Source organism: Lontra canadensis, unplaced genomic scaffold, assembly GCF_010015895.1.
Source record: "Lontra canadensis isolate GAN:19392208 unplaced genomic scaffold, GSC_riverotter_1.0 scaffold72, whole genome shotgun sequence".
NCBI classification, from domain to species: domain Eukaryota; kingdom Metazoa; phylum Chordata; class Mammalia; order Carnivora; family Mustelidae; genus Lontra; species Lontra canadensis.
Window position 1 is genome coordinate 5655134 of NW_022631066.1, and position 21454 is coordinate 5676587.

The 21454-nt window shown below is 36.7% G+C and overlaps 1 protein-coding gene across 1 annotated transcript in view; it reads right to left on the reverse strand.

Annotated features, from left to right (window-relative positions):
- The window catches only part of MALRD1 (MAM and LDL receptor class A domain containing 1), a 736704-nt gene that overhangs the window by 433803 nt on the left and 281447 nt on the right, over positions 1-21454 (reverse strand). Inside the window, exons 23-25 of the mRNA XM_032880867.1 lie at positions 20790-20946; positions 10517-10627; positions 6690-6903 (exon numbers count right to left, since the gene is read on the reverse strand). Coding sequence (XP_032736758.1) covers positions 6690-6903; positions 10517-10627; positions 20790-20946 — 482 coding nt within the window. The remainder of the gene's footprint in view (positions 1-6689; positions 6904-10516; positions 10628-20789; positions 20947-21454) is intronic.

Sequence of the window (21454 nt, forward strand, 5' to 3'; positions counted from 1 at the left end):
AAAGCTTGAAATCAGTCAATGTGATGCCCCCAGCTTTTTCAGCATTTCCTTAGCAATTCAGGGTCTCTTCTGGTTCCATACAAATTTTAGGATTGTTTGTTCCAGCTTTTCGAAAAAAGCCAGTGGAATTTTGATCGGGATGGCACTGAAAATATAGATGACTCTAGGCTGTATAGACATTTTAACAATGTTTAGTCTTCTGATCCATAAGCACGGATGGTCTTCCATTTTTGTGTCTTCTTCAATGTCTTTCATGAGTGTTCTGTAGTTCTTCGAGTACAGATCCTTTATCTCTTTGGTTAGGTTTATTCCCAGGTATCTTATGGTTCTTGGTGTTCCAGTAAATGGAATCGATTCTCTCATTTCCCTTTCTATATTTTCACTGTTAGTGTATAAGAAAGCAACTGATTTCTGTACATAGATTGATTTTGTATCCTACCACATTACTGAATTGCTGTATGAGTTCTAGTAGTTTGGGGGTGGAGTCTTTTGGGTTTTCCATATAAAGTATCATGTCATCTGTGAAGACAGAGAGCTTGACTTCTTCTTTGCCAATTTGAATATTTTATTTCTTTTTGTTGTCTGACTGCTGTTGTTAGGACATCTAGTACTATGTTGAATAACAGTGGCAAGAGTGGACATCCTTGCCGTGTCCCTGATCTCAAAGGGAAAGCTGCCAGCTTCTCCCAATTGAGGATGATATCTGCTGTGGGTTTTTCACAGACAGATTTTATGAAGTTAAGGAATGTTCCCTCTATCCCTATACTTTGAATCATTTTAATCAAGAAAGGATGCTATATCTTGTCAAATGCTTTTTCTGCATCAACTGAGAGGACCATGTGATTCTTCTCTTTTATTGTTCTGTCACATTGATTGATTTGCGAATGTTGAACCACCCTTGCATCCCAAGGATAAATCCCACCTGGTCATGGTGGATAATCTTTTTTAATGTACTGTTGGATCCTATTAGCTAGGATCTTGTTGAGAATCTTGGCATCCATATTCATCAGGGATACTGGTCTGAAATTCTCCTTTTTGGTGGGATCTTTGCCTAGTTTGGTGATCAGGGTAATGCTGGCTTCATAAAAAGAGTCTGGAAATTTTCCTTATGTTTCTATTTTTTGAAACAGCTTCAGGAGAATAGGTATTATTTCTTCTTTGAATGTTTGGTAGAATTCTCCAGGTAATCTGTCAGGTCCTGGGCTCTGGTGCTGGGAAAATTGGACAGTATGTGTAGAAAAACGAAACTTGACCATTCTATTACACAACACACAAAGATAAACTCGAAATGGATAGAAGACCTCAACATGAGGCAGCAATCTCTCAAAATCCTAGAGGAGAACATAGGCAGTAACCTCTTTGACATCGGCCACAGCAACTTCTTTCAAGATAGGTCTCCAAAGGCAAAGGAAACAATAATGACCAATAGTGAAAATGAACTTTTGGGACTTCATCAAGATCAAAAGCTTCTGCACAGCAAAGAAACAGTCAACAAAACAAAGAGGCAACCCACAGAATGGGAGAAGATATTCGCAAATGACACTACAGACCAAAGGCTGATATCCAAGATCTATAAAGAACTCCTCAAACTTAACACACATAAAACAGATAATCACGTCAGAAAATGGGCAGAAGACATGAACAGACACTTCTCCAAAGGAGACATACAAAATGACTAACAGACACATGAAAAATGTTCATCATTAGCCATCAGGGAAATTCAAATCAAAACCACATTGAGATACCACATTACACCAGTCAGAATGACCAAAATTAACAAGATAGGAAATGACAAGTGTTGGAGAGGATGTGGAGAAAGAGGAACCCTCTTACACTGTTGGTGGGAATGCAAGTTGGTGCAGCCACTTTGGAAAACAGTGTGGAGATTCCTCAAGAAATTAAAAATAGGGGCAGCTGGGTGGCTCAGTGGGTTAAAGCCTCTGCCTTCCGCTCAGGTCATGATCTCAGGGTCCTGGGATCGAGCCCCACATCGGGCTCTCTGCTCAGCGGGGAGCCTGCTTCCTCCTCTCTCTCTGCCTGCCTCTCTGCCTACTTGTGGTCTCTGTCTGTCAAATAAATAAATAAAATCTTAAAAAAAAAAAAAAAGAAAGAAATTAAAAATAGAGCTACTCTATGACCCTGCAATTGCACTACTGGTGTTTACTCCAAAAATACAGATGTAGTGAAAAGAAGGGCCATTTGTACCCCAGTGTTCATAGCAGCAATGGCCACAGTCACTAAACTATGGAAAGAACCAAGATGCCCTTCAACAGACAAATGGATAAAGAAGATATGGTCCATATACACAATGGAGTAGTATGCCTCCATCAGAAAGGATGAACTGCAAACATTATTTGCAAATCATATATTTGATTATATTTGATAAGGGTTTAAGATCTAAAATATATAAATAACTCCTATACCTCAACAACAAAAAACAAACAATCCATTAAAAAGACAAGCAAAGGATTTCAATAGACATTTTTCCTAAAAAGATACACAAATATCCATTAAGTGCAAAAAATGATACTTAACATTATCTGTCAATAGGGAATGACAAATCTAAATCACAATGAGATTACACTCTATAATGTACTATAATGGCTATATTTTTTTAAAAGAAATTATAACAAGAATAGTAAACAACAAGTGTTAGCTAAGTCCCAGACTATAGAGACAGCCAAATTTCCTTAACATTACCATTTGCCCTCCCCCCATTTATGGTCTCCCTTAGTTTACACTGTATTTTCCCATAGCACTTGTGACCTTTTAAAAACTCTACAATTATTTTATAGACAAATATGGGGGTAGGTGGAAGATGGAGGAGAGAGAGAGAAAACATTTTTTGTTTAAATATAGAAGATGAGAAAAACCATTTTTTTGTTTCACTTACTGACATAAACTAGGTGTCTCCAACACAGCTTAACACATAACTTCTCAATAAATATGTGTTAAATTTATTCGCTCTGTTTTCTCCACCTCTTTTGACGAGGTTTTAAAATTTTATGTCTTTCCAAACCCTCTCTGTCTTTTATCTATGTTCTATTCCATTAATTTGCACATTAGCTAATTAGCTTCTAATATAAGATTTCTACATAAAGTTTCTATATTAGTTTCTAATATGAACTAATATAAACTATATATTAGTTTCTAATATCTATAAATTCTTCTCTATGTATTCACTAGGCTATATCCCACAAGATTTGTGTGCATTGTTTTTATTAGTTAAAACATTTTCTAATTTTACTGTAATTTTTTTATTGGAGGGGAGGAAGAGGTTACTTAAAGTGTGTTTTTCCTAACCAATAGGTATTTTCCAGCTTTTTCTAATTGATTTCCAATCTAATTAAAAAGAATAATGTGCCACTTTAATCCATTTTAAAGCATTAAAATTTCCTTAATGTTTACCAATAATATAATCTCTTTTTTGATAAATATACTGTGTATGTTTCAAAAAATAGGTATCTACAGATGTAAATACAGTGTTACCTTTGCCCATTAGGTACAGATTCCTTACTAATTATGTTGAGTAAATATCCAGCATTCTTACTAATCATGGTACAGAATTAAATTACTTTCAGCATGCCTGAGACACTCTTAATTATGTATGAACAATAAATATGCTAATTAGACTATATGTTGAAACAAAAAATATGGATGCTTTCTGAACAAGCTTCTATATCATTGGCAAAGATATGTTCAAATAAGATTTTAGAGTTGTCAGACATATATATTACTTTCTTCTTGTTTGCTATGTCCCATATTTTAGACATGATATTTATATAGTATAGCCAAAAATAACATTTTAATTTTTCTGCCAGATTTTGTTTTCAGAGTCTATACTGATCTATAGAAAATTAAAGCAGCAGGCACTACTATTTTATAAAAGATTATTCTCTTCCTTTTCATCAGAGACAGTCCATTCCCTTAAAGGGAGTTTTAAAATCTTTCTGCTATTCCTCCGTGGTGTATTTCTACCTAATGATATTTCAGAAATTTTCTTAGAGTTGTGATATTCAATCAGACTTTACGTAGGATTCTAAATAAAACAATAAACAAAACCCCAAGTACTACAGAACTCAAGGCTGGATTTTTGATTGCCTGTCACCCAAATTTCTGCAATCAGTTGCTATGGTAATTTTTAAGATTATTTTTTCCCTTCTTATTCTTCTGGGACTAATCAGAGCATCAAAGTTTACAGTATACACAGGATAACAACTCATAATGCATATGGCATATGTTAGCCACTTTATATTTAAAATGTTTAATATTATAAAATGAGATTATAGGTAAATTTTTAAAAATACATAGTATTTAAGCAATGTTATTTAAAAAATTATACATCAACAATGAATCTTGGAACACTACATCAAAAACTAATGATGTACTGTATAGTGACTAACATAACAATCTAAAAAAATGTACAAATAAATAAATAATCATACTCATGTAGGAGAACCAGTATCAAAATGGGGCCTCTTTTATAAGGTCTTCCGTCTTGCTGTTTATTTGTTCTAAGAGCTGAAAAAGTTTTCTTTTTTCTATATAATATCTGGAAGTAATTCAGCTTTCTTGCTCTAGTATTACAGATATGTGTAGCTCACTCAAACCTTAAACAAGGGTAATTTGGCAATCACTTCACCAATAAACACATTCTGGTGCAACTTTTCCTCCAAAGTGTGAGGATACTTTTACCTTTATTTTTCATATAAAAGAACCACCAGTATTATGCTACGTGAAGTAAGTCAGAGAAAGACAACAAATACCAGATGATTTGTATGTGGAATCTATAACATGGAGCAATTAAATAAACAAAAAGCAGAACCAAACCTATAAATACTGAGAGCTATGTGATGGTTGCCAGAGGGTAAGAGGGTGGGGGATGGGTAAAATGGGCGAAGGGCAGTTGGGAGACACAGACTTCTGTTACAGACTGAGTAAGTCATGGGGATGAAAAATACAGCACTGGGACTACAGTCGATGGTATTGCAATAGCACTGTGTGGGACGGCAGGCAGCTACACTGGTGCTGAGCACAGCATGGTGTATAGAGCCGCTGAATCACTATGTTGTACACCCGAAACTAATGTAACTGTGTGTCCACTGCGCTCAGAAAAGGAAGAATGACCACGACAGTAAGTTCCCATATATTTCAGACTCTGTCAGCATATCAGCATCCTTTCCTGAATACAAAGCATTCCTAGAAATATTTATAAATTTAGAACCTAAATACAAAGAGTTCTGGGAAACTTTGGCTATAAATAAATCGATACTTTCAAAATTACATTACATTTTATCTGGGGAAAGAGATAGATTGGCAACATAAGAAATAAAATTCAAAAGCCTAATATCTGCTCTATCTGATAACCTAATAGATTTCTCTGATATTGAAATGAAAATGGCAATGAAGAAATTGTAAAAACCATTTGATGCAGAAAGTATACATGCAGCAGAAAACATTTATAAGGTAAAGATAAATATGAATTCAGAACTCAAGATTAGCCAAATATTTTTGCTTGGTTCCTATGTGCTAATAATGAAATATTGTAAGAAACAATCCACAAGTAAAGGAACAGTTACTTGATATAAATAGGATTTCTATGTCTACAACTTTTTTTTTTATATTGTTAAGATTCAGCATTACACAGAGGAGGTATGGTAGCTTGAGCAAAGCAGTGAATCATAAAGTACTTGATTCTAGGATCAATTCTGTCAACACCAGTCTTAAGAACTCTGACAAAATCTTAAGCACCCCTGTTGGCAGCTTTGTCTGTGCAATATACACTAAGAGTATCTGTCCCACTCACCCCTCAGGGCTTCTGTGAAGATCAAGCAGACATTAGTAAATGAGATGGCTTTGAAAGTTAAAAGCTCTATACAAATGAGAGCTCTCATTCTACTGAAAGTGTTCCTGATATTCACAGATTTGGTTCAGCAACAACAGCAAAGGCTCAAACTAAAATAGTCTTGCTCAGAAGTTATTACTAGTAAGTAGAATAATTTGTCAACCTTCATTTCAAAAATATGTATTCACCTCATTTGCAATGAAATGAGGTAATAACCGGGCTGTGTTGCACAATTTACAGACTTACCAAATGAGCACATATGGCCCATTTAGCTAAGGATATTTTAATAGGTGCTGTTTATTATGAGTTGATCTCCTACAATAATATCACATAGCTGATATGTATTTCCTTTAGAAGACCGCTTTGTTTAATATAATATCTAGGTATTTACATATTTTTTGGTTTCTTTTTTTTTTCTAACATTTATCACATCTCTTAATTTACGCAAAGGAATGACAACTCTCTCCAGCGCATCAAAGCACAGAGGCCAGTGAGCCCTGCATAAATTGGCATTGATGGATGTTTTGCTTGTCTTTTTCCCAAAACATTCTTTCATATGAAAAATACCTGTTTCCATTCTGTTTGTCTGTGAAGACACCTGTTTTTCAATTTATCACCAATTATCTCACACATAACCAAGTCACCACCTACTTTTAAATGAATTACAGTTCTAAATTCAGTATGGAGAGAAAGAAAGAAATGTATTTACATAAGTAAATCACCTTACCTGCCTTGGCGGCTAGGCTATGCACACTTTGTATGTTTCAGCAACTAACACACTACTTGCAAGCTAAGGTTGTAGGAGACAAAGGGAAAAGGGAGGAAATAGAACACTTCCACTTACTGCAAATGAAAGTAGACTCATCTGAATTATCAGCGCAGTCATTCACAAAATCACACAGCTTGTCCTTTGCAATGCATTGCTTGTTGGCACACGTGAATTCTTGAGCGGTACACTTCCTGTCTGGGCTAAGTAGGGGGGCACAATCTTGAAAGGAAATATCGTCCACTGCTACATCTCCCATGTAACTGATACCACGCTTTGCCCTAAAGACAATCTTTAAAAAAAAAAAAGAAAAAGGTAAGGAAGAGAGGAAAGAAATAAAGAAATCCAATTTTAGTTGAACTAATAATTCAAAATTTGAGGCAAATTTTAAATATAGGACATCAGGTTTGAATCTTAGAAAAATACCCCCAACATGAAACTGACCCAAGATGCCTGAGAGTCATCCCACAAATGCAGGAGGGGCAACAGCACTGCTCTTGTCTAGATTTTTAGGACAGGTGGCAAAGAAAACCAGTAGGGGCCACCAAGCTACCAGTGCTGCTCCTGCAGCTCTCTCATCCAAAACAAGATCTGCTCCCTTCTTAGGGCCTCACTTGCACCTTGTATGGGAGGAAGGAGGCCACAATCAGGTGACAAAGCACGCGAAGAGAAAAAAGATACAACCACATCCTTGATTTTGACCAATATGTTGCCACTCCTCAGATCTGTCCACCCCAACTATGTGAAAGGAAAGATATCAAACCTCAATACCATGAGTTTTTTTAAATTGCCCCCATATTCAGAATGGAAATGATTTTCATTTGCCTTTGATGTATGTGATTGACAAAATTCTCATTTGTACCACTAACAGGGAGGTCCCACTGAACATGGTCTCCAAATGAATTAGAAATGATTAAAACTAGTAACAGCAGCTGCTAAAATGTTTAGAGATTTCGTCTTCAGTTGTAACACTACCAATGCTTGGAAGAACAATTAACACTGTTTCACAGAACCCAAGAAGTCACAAATTATTTAGTTTCAAATTTCTAAGTGACATTAATTCAGAATGCTTCTATTAAACTTTTCTGCATGCCAAATATGTATTTGTGTATTAACATAAGAAGTATTCACTTTTTAAAGTAAACGTAGAACAATTCAAAATAAGTTAACAAGGAATACAGAATTACTTCCGTGATTTTATACGAATATTTATTGTTCAAGCTCCCAAACACCTTTTGACCAACTCTAAACATTTTTCTCGAAAGAATTACAATTTCTCCTGAGGATGTGTTATGCTTTCATGTGACTCCATGAAAACCTCAGCGTTCTCCTTTTAAGATTAGATTTTAGAATAATTGAAAATCATGCCTCTCAAATTATCAAAACCAAAACAAAAAATATAATTTTTGTGTAAAATCATATACCAAATTTACATAAACTGTTCTTCATAATAGATATGCTGGAAAAGAAAAATAAATTTGATTGAGAGGTTTGAAGTCATTAAGAAGAGGTGAAATTAGAAAGAATAAGGACTCCAGTGTTTTGTAAGGAAACACCATTACACAAATGAAAAGGGTACTCTATTTTCTGGATGCCTCTAAACATTTAAATATTTGATACAATGTTCTATGAAAAAGGAGTCAGATAATAAGTGTTTCCTTATTAATTTATTCTTGGGCAGTTCTATAGATGGACCCTCAGGTGCCTGCGAGGTCCAAATGATCAAATCCCTGCTTATATCCCAATGCTCCATAAAATGTTGGTTAAGATTCCATAGACTTTCCTACCGAATGTGATTACACTTTTTAAAAAAAAGAATTGTATTTTTTCCAGTAAAATAAAAGCAGGGTCAATTATTCTGGAAAAGTTGGAAAGCAATATGGCACACTATTTGGATTATGAACTTAATGAACTTAATGAATTAGCCTTGCTGACAGTCTCCCTATGCCATTTTGTAGTCTACAACTAGGAGTTCCCTCATGTGTAGGTAATTGTGTATTCTATCTATAAAAGGGGATAATGATCATATAATTACTGTAAAAACTAAAACAAATAAATGTTTCAAATTTATAGACTAGTACTTAGCACTAAGTGTTAAGTATATGCCTGCTCTAGTTAATCAAACTATTTTAATTAAACACTCTGTTTACATTTGAGGGCTCCCAAATAAAACTCTGAAAACTACCCAGTGTTGATTCTGCATATAACTTCTAACCGTATCTTTGACTTTTTCTCAAGGTTTAGAGTTTCACCTCTTCCTGAGGTGAAAGGGGTAACACTGTAAAAACAGAAGAAACACAGACAGTATGCCTGGCTTATCAGTCTATCTCCAGTGCACAGTAATGAGCTTTGCACATAGTGGGGGCTTAGTAGGTCTGTATTGAAAGAACGAGTGAATCACCAAAAAACATCAAATATTCACAAGCCATTATTATCTACTTTTAAGATTCAAACAACACAGGCATATATCTCTTCAATCAAATTTCAATATATGAGAAAGCACATTTCAGAAAGGCTAAGTTAATTAATAATTGATTCTTCCTGCTGAAATTCCCTTTAATGTTATTTTGAATATGATTTTACTATACAAATATTCCACTTGCACAGAACTAGTTAAGAATTCATTGCCTGGGGTAGAAGCCTATGTCCAGCAGCAGCGAAACCTTCTCCATGTTCTTGCTGAGGATTCTTCTACCCTCAGTTAAAAGATGTTAGGGAATGAACTGGTGGAATCATTTTAAAAATAAATTTCATATTGTGCAATATAAAAGTACAGTCCAATAATTACATCTTCAGGCTGAACTTATTTCTTATCAATTTCCTAAATTATCTACAAATGACCCATAAGAAAACAGGACTCCAGTGAGAGGCCAAAAACATACGGACTTTATCACACCTGCCATTCCAAGAAATTGGGGACAGTACTGTATTAATGCCTTTACACAGAAGTAGCTGTTCAGTGTTTCCACTGGAATGGAGAGGGGCTGATCTCTCACACAGCCCATGACTATATATAGTTACTGACTGTGCACAGCAGAAGAGGCTACTATATACAGAGGACTAGAAATGCAATAATTAGCCAAGATATATCTTCTACCTAGAGATAAATGGTTCTAAATTCATGAAATTAAGCCCTATGCAATTAAGACTAAGAAAATGTTCCCCAGCATAAATGCCTCTGGATTCTCACTCCCCTGATTCAAATCTTTACAATTTTAATAGCTAAGCCTCATCTTCCAAGAAAATCCCCTTCTGCCAAATACATGCACACACCACACACACACACACACACATCCATCAGCTCTTATTTTCTTGATAACCCATAAGAAACAAAATACACACTAATTATCTTGGCATGTAATTACCTTCAATTTTAGCACACATACTACTTATTTTAAATTTATAAATATGAATAAGTCATATTCTCCTAATATTATTGTAATCTACATGAAGACAAATACAGCATTATATAATTTCGTGCCACCCCAAATATTTTTTAATTGCGTAAATCTATTACCTCTAACAAGGTTCAACAATACAATGTGCTTCAAAAGTCTATCTTTTTAATTAGCTTTGAAATAGAGTAACATAATTACTCTGCAGTCTCTGAGGTTATATCTGTAAAATCAAGGGATGTGTTCTTTGTACGAGGAGGCTGATTGTAAAGTGCAGCATAGTTAGCATTAAAATTACATAGTCCTAGAACATGGTTGTCTGATTGGGAGAAATGAGGACATCTGGAACTGTTAAATTCCTTATGGAAATGACATGGAGTGGTAAGCGTTCATGTAACATATCAGGAATGGGAGGGAAAAAAGGCTAGGAGTAGAGGAAATAAAGTAGGATTAAAGAAAAAGAAAATGAAAACACTCCCTCGTCATCCAACAACTACTTGGCTTACCAACCTGTATATGTGACTGAACGCCTAGAAACACTTCTACTTTCTTCCACTGTGCACCTTGCTGTCCTCTTTGAGCCCACAATTTAGAAGTAACATTGTCTTTCTTGCTGAGTACCTAAAGAGATAAATCAAGTAAGAGGTGTTAAACTATTCTGTATTGATAAAATTTTAAATATTTAAAATTTGCCCAGTGAGTTTTTAAAATTTTAATATCACCATTAAGTTCCTTAGAGAAAAGTGGGGACAGTTTTCATCACATGTCTTTGTTTTCTACATAGCAATGTGTCTGCAGGATCCCTCACGAGCTTTCTGTAATAAAGGTATACATGAGTATCTGTCAGTCAAGTCCAAAGGGTCTAGACATGATCTCATCAACTCTTAAGTACACTGGCTTTAAAAAAAAAAAAAAACAAAAAACTGACATAAGTACCTGGAATTTTATAAATTAAATAATGGTCATGGAGTCTAAATGAAAAGCACTTACTACTTACTAAAACGGTTTTAGGCTTTGGTTTTTGTTTTTGTTTTTGAAGATGATTTCCCTTCCTCATGCTCTTGGGTTCAGTGGGGACAGTGTGTTAAAATAGGAATCCATTCAATTTTAACAGCATGCCTGGATGATATGAGTGAGTGCTGACCCATCCTGTGATGGTAAGAGCTCCCCACCCAAGAGCCTTGAAAACTTGCATTCTCATCAGTACTGTATCCTTGCTCTTAAGGGAAATTCGGATTAGCTTCAGCAGACAAATTATCCTGGCTCTCCTTTTAGAATGTTACAGAATAAACCAAAAAGAGAGTAACTGAAGAGAACAGGAAAAAACAGAATAACTCTACCTTTTAAAGTGACAGACTTAGTAGGCTTATTTAAGGATTTCACAACATTACTTTTTAAAAATACAATGTGTACAACTGAAAGAATAATTCTAGTAATGGGTATGTGACTTTCTGACTACCTGAAAGTGAAGGTAACTTTTAATGGTTTCATTATCTCCTTCCTTTCAATTAAATTGAAACAGCTATATTTTACTGGAGTATAACAACATTCAAACTATTAATTTTATAGAAATAGAGTTTCTAGACCCTTTAGAATCTCTAAGTAATATGGGGCTAACAAAAATAATATCAAAGTTTCGGTCTATATAATTTAAGTTAAAACAACAGGCTATCAAGGTCAAAAAATATAATTTCAAAAAAATAATTTTTATGAATAATTCAAAAAATACTTTAAAAAAGGATGGGAAATAGATCTTTGTATGAAAACCATTCTATATACAAATGACTAAGAAAAATGTGTTCATGCACAAAAATAAGGATCATATGCATTACCATTTTAGTTATTTGATAACTACTTTTAACATTTTAATATTTTCTAATTTTTCACCTAATACAAAACTGTACCTGAAAAAGGAAAGTATATTTCAGATAATTAATCTTAACTACAAAATATACCAGTTAAATAATTCTTATTTTTCAGATGAAGACCCTGCAGTAAGCTGTATTGTTTGCCAAAAACCATTAAAAAAAAAAAAAATCAGGAGTCAAAATGGCAGAGAAGTAGGCTGGGACTACTTCAGGTAGTGGGAGATCAGCTAGATAGCTTATCTAAAGATTGCAAACACCTACAAATCCAACGGGAGATCGAAGAGAAGAACAGCAATTCTAGAAACAGAAAATCAACCACTTTCTGAAAGGTAGGACTGGCGGAGAAGTGACTCCAAAGGGACGGGAAGATAGACCGCGGGGGGAGGGGCCGGCTCCCGGCAAGCGGCGGAGCAACGGAGCACAAAATCAGGACTTTTAAAAGTCTGTTCCGCTGAGGGACATCGCTCCAGAGGCTTAACCGGGGTGAAGCCCACGCTGGGTCAGCGTGGCCTCAGGTCCCACAGGGTCACAGAAGGATCGGGGGTGTCTGAGTGTCGCAGAGCTCTCAGGTATTAGAGCGGGGAAGCCGGCTACAGAGACGGAGCCGAGGAGTGAGCTCACAGCTCGGGGTTACCTTGAACCGGTCGCAGGATCGGTCAGCTCGGAGCGCGGCCGGAGGCCAGGGTGACGGGAGTAATTGGGCGCTGTTCTCTGAGGGCGCACTGAGGAGTGGGGCCCCGAGCTCTCGGCTCCTCCGGACCGGAGACTGGGAGGCCGCCATCTTCATTCCCGCCCTCCGGAGCTCTACGGAAAGCGCTCAGGGAACAAAAGCTCCCGAAAGCAAACCCGAGCGGATTACTCAGCCCGGCCCCGGGTAAGGGCGGTGCAACTCCGCCTGGGGCAAAGACACTTGAGAATCACTACAACAGGCCCCTCCCCCAGAAGATCAACAAGAAACCCAGCCAGGACCAAGTTCACCTACCAAGGAGTGCAGTTTCAATACCAAGGAGATCAGCGGAATTCCAGAGGAGGAGAAAGGAAAGCACGGAACTCATGGCTTTCTCCCCATGATTCTTTAGTCTTGCAGTTAATTTAATTTTTTTTCTTTTTCAATTTTTTTCTCTTCTTCTGTGAAATTTTTTTTAACTTTTACCCTTTTCTTTTTTAACGTTTTTTAACTAGTTTATCTTATATATTTTTTTTCTTTTTTATATTTTTTCTTTATTCATTTTTTAAAGATTTTATTTATTTATTTGACAGACAGAGATCACAGGTAGGCAGAGAGGCAGGCAGAGAAAGAGGGGGAAGCAGGCTCCCCGCTGAGCAGAGAGCCCGATGCGGGGCTCGATCCCAGGACCCGGGGATCATGACGTGAGCCGAAGGCAGAGGCTTTAACCCACTGAGCCACCCAGGCGCCCTATCGTTTTCTTTTTTTAATTGTTTCTTCTTTTTTTTTTTTCTTTCTAAACCTCTTTTTATCCCCTTTTTCCCCCCTCATGATTTGGGATCTCTTCTGATTTGGTTAAAGCATATTTTCCTGGGGTTGTTGCCACCCTTTTAGTATTTTACTTGCTCCTTCATATACTCTTATCTGGACAAAATGACAAGGCAGAAAAATTCACCACAAAAAAAAAAAAAAAATAACAAGAGGCAGTACCAAAGGCTAGGGACCTAATCAATACAGATTGGTAAAATGTCAGATCTAGAGTTCAGAATGACGATTCTCAAGGTTCTAGCCGGGCTCAAAAAAGGCATGGAAGATATTAGAGAAACCCTCTCGGGAGATATAAAAGCCCTTTCTGGAGAAATAAAAGAACTAAAATCTAACCAAGTTGAAATAAAAAAAAAGCTATTAATGAGGTGCAATAAAAAATGGAGGATCTCACTGCTAGGATAAATGAGGCAGAAGAAAGAATTAGCGATATAGAAGATGAAATGACAGAGAATAAAGAAGCTGAGCAAAAGAGGGACAAACAGCTACTGGACCACGAGGGGAGAATCTGAGAGATAAGTGACACCATAAGATGAAACAACATTAGAATAATTGGGATTCCAGAAGAAGAAGAAAGAGAGAGGGGAGCAGAAGGTATATTGGAAAGAATGATTGGAGAAAATTTCCCCAGTATGGCAAAGGGAACAAGCATCAAAATCCAGGAGCTACAGAGAACCCCCCTCAAAATCAATAAGATTTTGATATTGACACCCCATCACCTAATAGTAAAATTTACAAGCCTTAATGACAAGGAGAAAATCCTGAAAGCAGCCCGGGGAAAAAGTCTGTAACATACAATGGTAAAAATATTAGACTGGCAGCAGACTTATCCACAGATACCTGGAAGGCCAGAAAGAGCTGGCATGATATATTCAGAGCAGTAAACGAGAAAAACATGCAGCCAAGAATACTATATCCAGCTAGGCTATCATTGAAAATAGAAGGAGAGATTAAAAGCTTCCAGGACAAACAAAAACTGAAAGAATTTGCAAGCACCAAGCCAGCTCTACAGGAAATATTGAAAGGGGTCCTCTAAGCAAAAAGAGAGCCTAAAAGTAGTAGATCAGAAAGGAACAGAGACAATATACAGTAACAGTCACCTTACAGGCAATACAATGGCACTAAATTCATCTCTCTCGATAGTTACCCTGAATGTTAATGGGCTAAATGCCCCAATCAAAAGACACAGGGTTTCGGAATGGATAAAAAAACAAAACCCATCTCTATGTTGCCTACAAGAAACTCATTTTAAACCCGAAGACACCTCCAGATTTAAAGTGAGGGGGTGGAAAACAATTTACCATGCTAATGGACATCAGAAGAAAGCAGGAGTGGCAATCCTTATATCAGATCATTTAGATTTTAAGCCAAAGACTATAATAAGAGATGAGGAAGGACACTATATCATCCTCAAAGGATCTGTCCAACGAGAAGATCTAACAATTGTAAATATCTATGCCCCTAACGTGAGAGCAGCCAACTATATAAACCAATTAATAACAAAATCAAAGAAGCACATCGACAATAATACAATAATAGTAGGGGACTTTAACACTCCCCTCACTGAAATAAACAGATCACCCAAGCAAAAGATCAACAAGCAAATAAAGGCCTTAAATGACACACTGGACCAGATGGACATCACAGATATATTCAGAATATTTCATCCCAAAGCAACAGAATACACATTCTTCTCTAGTGCACATGGAACATTCTCCAGAATAGATCACATCCTCGGTCCTAAATCAGGTCTCAACTGGTATCAAAAGATTGGGATCATTCCCTGCATATTTTCAGACCACAATGCTCTGAAGCTAGAACTCAATCACAAGAGGAAATTTGGAAAGAACCCAAATACATGGAGACTAAACAGCATCCTTCTAAAGAATGAATGGGTCAACCAGGAAATTAAAGAAGAATTGAAAAAAATCATGGAAACAAATGATAATGAAAACACAACGGTTCAAAATCTGTAGGACACAGCAAAGGCAGTCCTGAGAGGAAAATATATAGTGGTTCAACAAGCCTTTCTCAAGAAACAAGAAAGGTCTCAGGTACACAACCTAACCCTACACCTAAGGGAGCTGGAGAAAGAACAAGAAAGAAACCCTAAACCCAGCAGGAGAAGAGAAATCATAAAGATCAGAGCAGAAATCAATGAAATAGAAACCAAAAAACAATAGAACAAATCAACGAAACTAGGAGCTGGTTCTTTGAAAGAATTAATAAGATTGATAAACCCCTGGCCAGACTTATCAAAAAGAAAAGAGAAAGGATCCAAAAAAATAAAATCATGAATGAAAGAGGAGAGATTACAACTAACACCAAAGAAATACAGACAATTATAAGAACATACCATGAGCAACTCTATGCCAACAAATCTGACAATCTGGAAGAAATGGATGCATTCCTAGAGACATATAAACTACCACAACTGAACCAGGAAGAAATAGAAAGCCTGAACAGACCCATAACCAGTAAGGAGATTGAAACAGTCATCAAAAATCTCCAAACAAACAAAAGCCCAGGGCCAGATAGCTTCCCAGGGGAATTCTACCAAACATTTAAAGAAGAACGAATTCCTATTCTCCTCAAACTGTTCCAAAAAATAGAAATGGAAGGAAAACTTCCAAACTCATTGTATGAGGCCAGCATCACCTTGATCCCAAAACCAGACAAGGATCCCACCAAAAAAGAGAACTACAGACCAATATCCTTGATGAATACAGATGCAAAAATTCTCACCAAAATACTAACCAATAGGATTCAACAGAACATTAAAAGGATTATTCACCACGACCAAGTGGGATTTATTCCAGGGCTGCAAGGTTGGTTCAACATCCGCAAATCAATCAATGTGATACAACACATTAATAAAAGAAAGAACAAGACCCATATGATACTCTCCATAGATGCTGAAAAAGCATTTGACAAAGTACAGCATCCCTTCCTGATCAAAACTCTTCAAAGTGTAGGGATAGAGGGCACATACCTCAATATTATCAAAGCCATCTATGAAAAACCCACCGCAAATATCATTCTCAATGGAGAAAAACTGAGAGCTTTTCCGCTAAGGTCAGGAACACGGCAGGGATGTCCATTATCACCACTGCTATTCAACACAGTACTAGAAGTCCTAGCCTCAGCAATCAGACTACAAAAGGAAATTAAAGGCATCCAAATCGGCAAAGAAGAAGTCAAACTATCACTCTTCGCAGATGATATGATACTGTATGTGGAAAACCCAAAAGACTCCACTCCAAAACTGCTTGAACTTGTACAGGAATTCAGTAAAGTGTCAGGATATAAAATCTATGCACAGAAATCACTTGCATTTCTCTACACCAACAACAAGACAGAAGAAAGAGAAATTAAGGAGTCAATTCCATTTACATTTGCACCCAAAACTGTAAGATACCTAGGAATAAACCTAACCAAAGAGGCTAAGAATCGATACACAGAAAACTATAAAGTACTCATGAAAGAAATTGAGGAAGACACAAAGAAATGGAAAAATGTTCCATGCTCCTGGATTGGAAGAATAAATATGTGAAAATGTCTATGCTACCTAAAGCAATCTACACATTTAATGCAATTCCTATCAAAGTACCATCCATTTTTTTCAAAGAAATGGAACAAAGAATCCTAAAATTTATATGGAACCAGAAAAGACCTCGAATAGCCAAAGGAATATTGAAAAAGAAAGCCAAAGTTGGTGGCATCACAATTCCGGACTTCAAGCTCTGTTACAAAGCTGTCATCATCAAGACAGTATGGTACCGGCACAAAAACGGACACAGAGATCAATGGAACAGAATAGAGAGCCCAGAAATAGACCCTCAACTCTATGGTCAACTAATCTTCGACAAAGCAGGAAAGAATGTCCAATGGAAAAAAGACAGCCTCTTCAATAAATGGTGTTGGGAAAATTGGACAGCCACATGCAGAAAAATGAAATTGGATCATTTCCTTACACCACACACGAAAATAGACTCAAAATGGATGAAGGACCTCAATGTGAGAAAGGAATCCATCAACATCCTTGAGGAGAACACAGGCAGCAACCTCTTTGACCTCAGCCGCAGCAACATCTTCCTAGGAACATCGCCAAAGGCAAGGGAAGCAAGGGCAAAAATGAACTATTGGGATTTTATCAAGATCAAAAGCTTTTGCACAGCAAAGGAAACAGTTAACAAAACCAAAAGACAACTGACAGAATGGGAGAAGATATTTGCAAACGACATATCAGATAAAGGGCTAGTGTCCAGAATCTATAAAGAACTTAGCAAACTCAACACCCAAAGAACAAATCATCCAATCAAGAAATGGGCAGAAGACATGAACAGACATTTCTGCAAAGAAGACATCCAGATGGCCAATAGACACATGAAAAAGTGCTCCATATCACTCGGCATCAGGGAAATACAAATCAAAACCACAATGAGATACCACCTCACACCAGTCAGAATGGCTAAAATTAACAAGTCCGGAAATGACAGATGCTGGCGAGGATGCGGAGAAAGGGGAACCCTCCTACACTGTTGGTGGGAAGGCAAGCTGGTGCAACCACTCTGGAAAACAGCATGGAGGTTCCTCAAAATGTTGAAAATAGAACTACCCTATGACCCAGCAATTGCACTGCTGGGTATTTACCCTAAAGATACAAACGTAGTGATCTGAAGGGGCACGTGCACCCGAATGTTTATAGCAGCAATGTCTACAATAGCCAAACGATGGAAAGAACCTAGATGTCCATCAACAGACGAATGGATAAAGAAGATGTGGTATATATACACAATGGAATACTATGCAGCCATCAAAAGAAATGAAATCTTGCCATTTGCGAAGACGTGGATGGAACTAGAGGGTATCATGCTTAGCGAAATAAGTCAATCGGAGAAAGACAACTATCATATGATCTCCCTCATATGAGGGAGAGGAGATGCCACATGGGGGTTAAGGGGGTAGGAGAAGAGTAAATGAAGCAAGATGGGATTGGGAGGGAGATAAACCATAAGTGACTCTTAATCTCACAAAACAAACTGAGGGTTGCCGGGGGGAGGTGGGTTGGGAGAGGGGGGTGGGGTTATTATGGACATTGGGGAGGGTATGTGCTATGGTGAGTGCTGTGAAGTGTGTAAACCTGGCGATTCACAGACCTGTACCCCTGGGGATAAAAATATATGTTTATAAAAAATAAAATAAAAGATAAATTAATTAATTAAAAAAAATCAATGTAAAACAAATGATAAGGTATAACTTTAATCCATAAGACTACTGGATATTTTTAGATTATCAAACATGCATGCATACTTATATACAAACAAGTTTACTTCTAAATCATTATTGGTAAGGAATCTCACCTGTAATAAAGAAGGTAATTCTTCCACAACTGGTAAGTAAATATACTTTCAAGTATAAAAAAAAAAAAAAAAAAAAACCTAACAGCATTTGTAAAATATGTTTATCTAAAACATATTTGGAAAAATAAATATTTCATATAGCCAGGAAAATCTTAGAATAAGAGAGTAATAAAATGAGGAGATACAGCACCTAATACTAAAATTATAATCAAAAGGTACAGGGGAAGAAGTGGTTAAGCAGCTAGACTTCAGTCTATTTCTTTCTATATGGGGGGGGCGAAAATATGTAACCTACCTGTAATATTTTGTAAATATGCTAAACATAGACTTCTTCACTAACAAATTAATGGTACTTGACAAGGGGAAGAGCCCTTTGCTTTGCCTGCATTTAGCAAGATATTCCTGGTCTAAAACTGCCACAGTAAATGATTCTAGAATTTTCGGATTGGTCTTTCAGACATGGCTCCCTGGAAAATGCTACCTAGGGGTATGAAATAGTACAAATGGAGATGTTTTATAACTGAGCTGGCTTGTTCTGTGTAAATGACACATCTATACATATGACTTAAAACCTCATATATTGTATAAGGCATGTCCAAGATGGGAAAAAACGACCTAGGCATCTGCACTGAGACTCCAGAACCTCTCTCTCTGGTTTGCCTATATAACTTGGTCTTCTAAAAGAAATCAGGACCCCTGGAAAAAGTTAACTCCAGGGATGGAACAACATAAAAATAGCATGAGTCTGGAATGTCTTCTTAGACAGAAAAAAAGAAATTGCTCAAAGACTGATGGGATTGTCAAAGAGACATAGGAGTCAGCTTAAAAGGTCTCCTAAGAGTAAATCTGGGACAATTTAAGAATCAATGAAAAATAACAAAAATAATGGATGATAACAAATTGAATACAAAAAGGATCCATGAATCCACACTGATATAAATCCATAAATGGAGAGGTAATTTTCTGGGTCATGGTGGTGATAGTGTTTTATAACAGAAAACCAACCAACAAATGTAAACAGAATAATGCAGTTAAAAAATCACAATTAAGAATCATCAGAGTAAAATTAATCCAGTGAAAAATACTAAAGGAAGCAAAAACTAGCAAGTAAAATTGACTTGAGAACAGGATTTTATATACTATCACAAAATATCTCTTCACAAAATATTTATTGATAACAAACAGAATAAGGTAGTAAGACCTATATATATCATATACTACCAATGGGATGCAGTTAAAAAAAACAGTTTTGGTGATACTACAGCAAATATATATAAAATATATAAAAATAATATATATAAATAATATGATATATATAAACATGTATATAGAGGATTAACACTGAACAGAACTAAATTGAGTGGATTCTACATATCAGATTAGAGTATAATATTTTAAATCATCAAGATCATAAAAGCCTGGAGAAGATTAAGGAATCATTCTAATTCAAAAGACACTAAGAAGAAATAACTAGGTATGATACACGATCCTGTCTGGAATTTTTCCTATAAAAGATGGTCTGGAACAATGAGCAAAAAAATGGGAACTCTGAGTGGAAGTTATATTGAGGTTCTCTGTGAATTCTTAAAACAGTTTGAAATAGTTTAAACAGTATTTCTGAAATAGTTTAACTCTTCTAACCAAGAAACAGCTGGAAAAAGACAATTAGGAAATGCAGCCGCAGCACCATGGGCAGAAGAATGCACATTCAAAGGTCCCCAAAGCGTGTAAGACCCATTTGCACTGTTCTTAGAACACTGGTATTCTCAGAACGCTGTTGCTAAAATCTACATGAAACATTTCAAGTACAAAACTGTACTACACAAGCTGTAACCTCAGAATAAAGCTAATAACCATAAAATGAAGAGTAAAAACAGCCTGCTGGCCATTCAGGTCTAATTCTGCTAGTAAGGCTATTTTTTTAAATCATACCATACTGAAACTAGTAAGGTGTTGATAATTACCCATTCTCATCTATTTGCAGACTATATTTTAATAACACTAAATTGTACAGTATGAATTTTTATAAAGAAAATTTAGTGCAATTGCCTAAGGAGTACCTGGAGAGAACCCACTGTGACACCATTCATATGAGTCCAGAACAACAGGGTGCACCTTGGTCCCGTGCGTGAAATTACAGGAGTGAGTAGATCAGCCATGTCACCAAATTTTCCATTTGAGCTATCAGCATACAGGTACCAGCCATCTGTGGTATTTCTGCAGAAAGTACAGTGTGTATCAGATTTACAAAAAGAAGAAAATCATAAAATATAATACAGTTCATCACTGACCATGTTTTATGGTTCTGTAAGTTTTCCTAGAAGCATAATAATGTTTTATAGCATAATGATGATTCACAGTCTTCAGTAGAAATAATCTACTGCTTTTTTCTTGTAGCCAGGAGGATGCCACAGTTGGTTCGTTCAAGACTAACTCCATCTGATCAGTTTCTGGGGGCTGGGGACAAAGGTCACAGGCCTTAGCCTCATCTCATCCCAGAGGTGCAGAAATTCTGTCCTCCTGCCCAGACAGGGTTTGCCCACCATGGCTGCTTTTCTGAGGGAGTAAATCCAATGTTTACTTAATACCACATTGAGGGCACCTGGGTGGCTCAGTCGGTTAAGCGTCTGCCTCCAGCTCAGGTCATGATCCCAGGGTCATGGGATCGAGCCCCCCATCAGGCTCCCTGGTTTGTGGGGAGCCTGCTTCTCCCTCTCCCTATGCC